The sequence below is a fragment of the Salpingoeca rosetta genome (genome assembly GCF_000188695.1).
Source record: "Salpingoeca rosetta unplaced genomic scaffold supercont1.33, whole genome shotgun sequence".
NCBI lineage: Eukaryota > Choanoflagellata > Craspedida > Salpingoecidae > Salpingoeca > Salpingoeca rosetta.
In genome coordinates, this window is record NW_004754901.1 from 675418 (window position 1) to 681841 (window position 6424).

General features: G+C 54.1%; 3 protein-coding genes across 3 annotated transcripts in view; 1 reads left to right on the plus strand and 2 right to left on the minus strand.

The window, feature by feature from the left end:
• The window catches only part of PTSG_13058 (uncharacterized protein), a gene marked incomplete at both ends in the record, with an annotated part of 9857 nt that extends 8470 nt beyond the window's left edge, over positions 1 to 1387 (minus strand). The window contains 2 exons of the mRNA XM_004988828.1: positions 1 to 870; positions 1172 to 1387. The exon at positions 1 to 870 is cut by the window's left edge and continues 9 nt beyond it. Coding sequence (XP_004988885.1) covers positions 1 to 870; positions 1172 to 1387 — 1086 coding nt within the window. The remainder of the gene's footprint in view (positions 871 to 1171) is intronic.
• A 66-nt stretch (positions 1388 to 1453) lies between these two features.
• Positions 1454 to 4984, plus strand: PTSG_13059 (uncharacterized protein). The gene is made up of 8 exons (XM_004988829.1): positions 1454 to 1630; positions 1728 to 1777; positions 1963 to 2075; positions 2248 to 2406; positions 2789 to 2842; positions 3138 to 3749; positions 4148 to 4378; positions 4622 to 4984. The coding sequence occupies exons 1-8, from the start codon at positions 1566 to 1568 to the stop codon at positions 4712 to 4714; spliced, it is 1377 nt and encodes a 458-aa protein (XP_004988886.1). The 5' UTR covers positions 1454 to 1565; the 3' UTR covers positions 4715 to 4984.
• PTSG_10509 (coiled-coil domain-containing protein 25) overlaps positions 4977 to 6424 on the minus strand; it is a 3070-nt gene continuing 1622 nt past the window's right edge. Inside the window, exons 7-9 of the mRNA XM_004988830.1 lie at positions 6187 to 6254; positions 5662 to 5733; positions 4977 to 5418 (exon numbers count right to left, since the gene is read on the minus strand). Of these exons, the coding sequence (XP_004988887.1) occupies positions 5331 to 5418; positions 5662 to 5733; positions 6187 to 6254 (228 nt within the window). The 3' untranslated portion in view covers positions 4977 to 5330. The remainder of the gene's footprint in view (positions 5419 to 5661; positions 5734 to 6186; positions 6255 to 6424) is intronic.

Genomic DNA, 6424 nt, shown 5'->3' on the forward strand with positions numbered 1-6424 from the left:
TGTCGCTGCTGCTGTTGTTCTTTTACTCCGCCGCTGCTGCTGCTGCTGCTGTTTGCCGCGTTGTCGCTGTCGTGCTGTCGTCCTCTTTGTCGCGGTTCTGCGCGTGTGTTTCGCTGGGGTGAAGTCGCTATCGCTATCACTCATGGACGGAACATCATCATCGCCACCACCGGCATCATCATGATCATCACCAGCATCATGATCATGATCATGATCACCATCATCACCAGCATGCGCACCGCCACTGCCACTACCATCACCATCGCCATCACCTTCGGCGCCATCACGGCCCGTGTGCTCGTGCTCCAATGATACGGGGCTGCTAGACCGGTTGCTGTTGCTGCCGCTCGTGGTTGCGGAGGTCGTCGTTGTTGTCGTTGTTGTTGTTGTCGTGTCTGTTGTGGTGGTGACAGGGCTGGCAGCCTCCCTGCGAAGGGGTGTCATTTTCGCCAGCGTGTTCACCATCATGCTGTCATCGTGATCCGTGCTGTCACCGGCCTCCTTGGTTTGGATATGCGCAATGCCGTGCACCGCTCGCTGATGCGCTGTGTGCTCCTCATCCCCATCTTCGTCCTCGGATTGGGTTGTCCTCTTCTTCTTCCGCTTCTTCCGGTGTTTGCGCTTTCGCCTGCTCTTCTTGCTCTTCTTCTTCTTCGACTTGCGCGAGCTCTGGCTGCTAGATACATCGACTCCGTCGTGATCATCGTCCTGGCTACTGGCATCGTCTTCCGCACGATCGGCGCCATCGTCACCGCCATTGCGGGTGTTCTTGTCCGACGCGTACATCTCCTGCATCTTCAGCGCTTCTTGCTCCTCCTGCCGGCGTTGCATCTCCTTCAGCTTTTTCTTTTGGCGCTTTCGCCACAGCAGCTGTGTAAGTGCATGTGCGTGTGCGTGTGTGCATATGTGTGCGTGTGCGTGTGCGAGTGTGTACGTGTGCGAGTGCGTACGTGTGTGTGCGTGCGAGTGCGTACGTATGTGTGTGCGCGCGTGTGTGTGTGCGCGTGTGTGTGTTGCAGTTGCGCGCGTGAGTTGACGTGTGTTTGTATGTGCGTCGAGCAAGGCGAGCGTGTGGCTTAGAGGTTTGGTGTATGTCAACGTGCGTGTGGATCGGGTAATGTGCACAAGGTAGAACACACCACAGCATGGTCAACGACCATGGCAGCCGTACCGCGTTGCCGTCTGTCTCGCCGCTCAGCCCGTCCTCTTCTTCATCTTGGGAGCTCATGTATTTGGAGGACTGCCAAAGCCTCGATGTATCCACACGCTCTGCTGTCTCCGCACCTTCCTCCTCCGCGCCTGCCTCGACCTCCATCCCCATCATGCCTCTCGTACCCATGGTTGTGTGGCCGTCACCACCACTGCCACCGCTGTCGCTGTCAGCCATGTTTCGCTCGTCTCTTCTTGCTTGTTTCCGCGCGCGGACACTACACTGCAGTTTATGGTGTCGTGATTAATACGTGGCGGTGCGGCGTGCATTCCCACATGCACGCGTCGAGAAGGACACCTTCACCCACCCATCACACCCCTCCACACCACACACCCTCTTGTCGCATGATACAACGATGGCCACGTTGGAGCAGCTGGTGAAGGACAAGGAGTCCGCGAATGCTCTGGTGAAGAGCAAGAAGTGAGTGCTCTGTATGTGTGAGTTGGGGGGGGGGGGGGGCTTGTTGTGTTGAACGTTGGTTGCTGATGTGTGGTGTTTGCATTGCCATTGTTCACAGCTACCAGGAAGCCTCTGTAACATATGAACGGATCATCGTGGACTTGGCTGGTGAGTGTGTGGCAGTGCAAGAGGTGGCTGTTGCCGTTTTGATGCGCCCCCCTCCCCCCTAACACACACACACACACACACACACACACACACACACACACACACACACACACACACACACACATATGCTCACGTGCTCACGCACACACTTGACGCCCATTGACGCGGTTGCTTGCGATGCACAGATGTGGAGGACAACGACACATCAAAGTCGCTGCACAAGGCATGCAAGCTCAACCTTTCCTTGTGCAAGCTGCAGCTGAAGCAGCCACGTGAGGCCATCCAGTACTGCACAGAGGTACGTGTATGCGTGTGTGTGTGTGTGTGTGTGTGTCCTGTCGCTGTTTCTCGTGTGGGCTTGGAATGTGTCTTGTTGATGTGCACCTGAAATTGTTTGAGTGCTGCTGATCATGATGGTGGTGCTGATGACAAGCACTGCGCTTGCCGGCTGCTTTCGATCACGTGCACAGGTCCTACGAGTGGACAGCAACAACGTGAAGGCGCTGTACCGACGCGGTCTTGCGTTTGAGATGCAGGGCGACAAGGCACGCGCCACCAAGGACTTGGACTCCGCGGTCACCCTCTCGCCAAATGACACCGTCATCAAGCAAGCACGCGACCGCGTCAAGGTCCGTCTTGACATCTTGTCATGTGGTGTAGTGTGATGTCGTGTGGACTGTGGTTGAGTGTAGTGGGTACCAGTGTACGTGTGTGCATGTGTACGTTTGTGTACGTATGTGCATGTGTACGTTTGTGTACGTGTGCACGTGTGTGTGTGTATGTGTACGTATGTACGTGTGGATGTATGTGTACGTATGTGTGTGTGTGTATATATGTGTGTGTGTACGTGTGTGTGTGCACGTTTGTGTGTTGCGTGCATGGGTGGGTACATTGCTTGAGTGAGTCTGATTCTGCTGTGCTTGGATACGCCTTGCATGTGCGTCTTACACCACACCCAACCACCACCACCACCACTCCACCACCTCGTCCTTCACTGCTCAACGTATGCAGGGCGTGGCCACCCCTGGCCAGTCGCGCGCCACAGCGCCGCCGTCATCACAGCCGGTAGGCGCCGGGCAGTTCAGTGGTGGCACGGGCATGTGAAACACTTGAGATACTTGGGGTGAAAGCGGGTTTGGGGAAAGGTGCCAGCTCTCTCCTATCTCTCATGCGCGCAGTGCCATTATGTCACATGTGGTCTCACACAACGCAATGCTTCGTCTTTTGTGCCTCCACACTCATGCAAAACACGCACGCATACGCACACACACACACACACACATGCGCGCACACGCACAAACACACACACACACACATGCGCGCACACGCACGCAAACACGCAAACATGCACGTACATAAGGCCGCGCCGTCGATGCCTGCAGGCATGCCGCCGAACATGTCGCCTGAGATGGCGCAGCAGGCGTCGCGCATGGTGCAGGAGAACCCGTCTCTGCTGAAGCAGGCAGCAGCACAGCTTAATAACATGAGCGATGCGCAGTTGGAAATGCTTGCACGCATGCAAGGCATCTCTGTTGACCAGCTGAAGCGAGCAAAGAGCCACGCATCACAGATGTCTGCAATGCAGGATGATCACATCCGCAGCATGGCGTCAATGATGAACGCGCGCAACTTTGCAGGCAGTGGTGGCACCAGCGGCACTGGGGCAGCGGCAACGACAGGAACAACAACGACAGGCAGCAGCAGCACGAGCAATGCCAAGAATGATGAGTGTGAAGATGATGATGATGATGGTGATGATGAGGTGGAGGGGTCTGTGCAAGAAGTGACGACAAGCAAGGCAGCAACAGCAGTAACACCACCCTCAACAACAGCAACAACAGCATCATCATCATCAACATCATCATCAGCAGCAGCACCGTCGGGGCTGGGTGCGGGTGGGTTGTCGGCGGAACAGATGAGCGCCTTCCAGGCGATGATGGGCGGACAGCAGGGGCAGGCCGGCGCAGGCATGGTGAGGTGGTGGTGGTGATTGCGGGGCGCGCTTGAATTTGCTGTATCAGATACACACACGCCGACGCACACACACACACACACACACACACACTCACACACACACACACACACACACACACACACACACACACACACACACACACACACACACACACACACACACACACACACACACACACGCGCCGACGCACACACGCACGCACACGCACATACACACATGCACACATGCACATATACACACACACATGCACACATGCACACATGCACATATACACACACATGCACACACACATATACACACATACACACACATGCACACACACACCAAATACGCCCGTGACATCCAAGCTCACACACCACGACGACCCCTCCCCCTTCCCAATTGCTGGTCGCCAGCCGTCAATGCAGAATATGATGAACAACCCGGAGATGATGAAGAATGCAATGAACATGATGAAGAGCATGGACCCCGCCACACTCGCCAGCATGTCGCAGTCGATGGGCATGAAGATGAGTGTTGATGATGCCACGCGTCTCAAGTCGCAGATGGAGAATTTGACACCAGAGCAGATGGCAACGCTCGCAGCATGGCAGCCGCGCATCGCACGCGCATGGGCCTTTGTCAAGGTGCGGTGTGTTGTGTCTAGTTATTACCGTTTTTTTTTTTTGGCCTGTGTGCATGTGCGCTTGTGTTGTGTGTGTGTGTGTGTGTTGTGTGTGTGTGTGTGTTGTGTGTGTGTGTGTGTGTTGTATCTGACTCTGCATGCGTGGTGTGTTGTGTGTTTGCCTGCACGCCGCTCATCAACCCCTCCTCCCATCTACTCCCCCCCCCCTTCACACGTTATTCCTCGTCATCCACTTGGCTCGCAGGGCGTGTACGCGTTTTTGTTTGGGAGCGTGCTGCGTGCCACCATCACCATCGTCATCCTCGCCATCATCATCGGCAACTGGTGGTCATCGTGACAATTGCGCAATCGACACGACATCTTTCACCACGCCCCCCCCCCCTGTCGTCTCCGTTTATACTCACGTGAAGGCTTGTTTGATACGACGTTGTGTGTGTGTGTGTGTGTCTGTCTGTCTGTCTGTGTGTCTGTGTGTCTGTCTGTGTCTGTCTGTATGTGTCTGTCTGTGTCTGTGTCTGCCTGTTCATGTCTGTCTGTTCGTGTCTGTATGTGTCTGTGTCTGTGTGTGTGTGTGGTGTGAACCTCAAAATACACGTTGTCAACTGCACCAATGTTGCACTGTGAGTGTGTTCGTGTCCACATTTCAACATCAACCTCAGCGCACCTGACTCTCCAAGCAACCAAGCGGAGGTACACAGCGCACACGCAGACTTGAAACAGCAACAAAACAAACGACACATTTCAACTAAGCAACAACAAAACTGAACTGCACAACTGCACAACTACACTGCCGTTGTGCGCGCATGTGTCCGATGTCAACACGTGCATGCATCCACGCGAGATCAAAAAAGCCATCAAACCATTGCTCTTTACCGGCCACCACCACCTTTTATCATCGTCAGTGCAACCCTTCACCACCCATCACCAGCATGCATCGTCCATCATGGCCGCCATCACATAAAGTCGTCTTCGTAGTCGTCCACGCTCATGCCGTGTTTGTTCGTCTCCATCAAAGCCTCATCCTGCAGTGTCTCGTATGTCCTGTACATACACACACACACATGCACACACACATGCACACATGCATGAGTGGTTTTACAATGCGTGGCGGGAAAGGTGAAGGGACAGGTGGTGCAGACGGGAATCAAAGCAGCAGCAGAAGACACACAAACACATACGCACGCACACACACACATATGTACATACACATACGTACATACACGCACATATACACACGCATGTTGATACATGCACATGCGTGCATGCAGATACATGTTCACACACTTGAGTTTCTTCTCTTCGCGTTTTCGTTCAACTTTGAGTTTTTCCTGCTGGCGCCGCTGCTGCTGCTCTTTCCTGTTGGCGCAACAAACACGACGATGACCGTGGTGGTGGTGATGATGATCAAAAGGGTGTGACGATGACCATGGTGGTGGTGATGATGATCAAGGGGTGACGATGACCATGGTGGTGGTGATGATGATCAAGGGGTGACGATGACCATGGTGGTGGTGATGATGATCAAAAGGGTGTGATGATGACCATGGTGGTGGTGATGATGATCAAAAGGGTGTGACGATGACCATGGTGGTGGTGATGATGATCAAAAGGGTGTGACGATGACCATGGTGGTGGTGATGATGATCAAGGGGGGGACGATGACCATGGTGGTGGTGATGATGATCAAAAGGGTGTGACGATGACCATGGTGGTGGTGATGATGATCAAGGGGGTGAGGGCGTGGGCAGCGTCCACGTTCACGCGCACATACACACACATGCTCGCGCACGTACAAATGCGTGCACTGACTTTTTCTTCCTCAATTCGCGTGCATGTCGTTGTGATTGCTCGTGTTTCAAGTCGGGATGCCGCTCATCCTGCACACACACACACACACACACACACACACACATCACACACACACTAATACACATACGGAGAGACATGCAGATGCAGATATATCTCATCGTTTGCAGCACTACACGTTGGCACTTATCCGGATTTAGGTACGTACCCGACATTCTCATGCGTATAAACATCTGCAATT

Coding starts and splice junctions, on each gene's coding strand:
- PTSG_13059 (XM_004988829.1), top strand. CDS start 1,566: ATGGCCACGTTGGAGCAGCTGGTGAAGGACAAGGAGTCCGCGAATGCT. Junction 2,076..2,247: donor CCATCCAGTACTGCACAGAG/GTACGTGTATGC, acceptor TCACGTGCACAG/GTCCTACGAGTGGACAGCAA. Junction 4,379..4,621: donor GCGCATGGGCCTTTGTCAAG/GTGCGGTGTGTT, acceptor CTTGGCTCGCAG/GGCGTGTACGCGTTTTTGTT.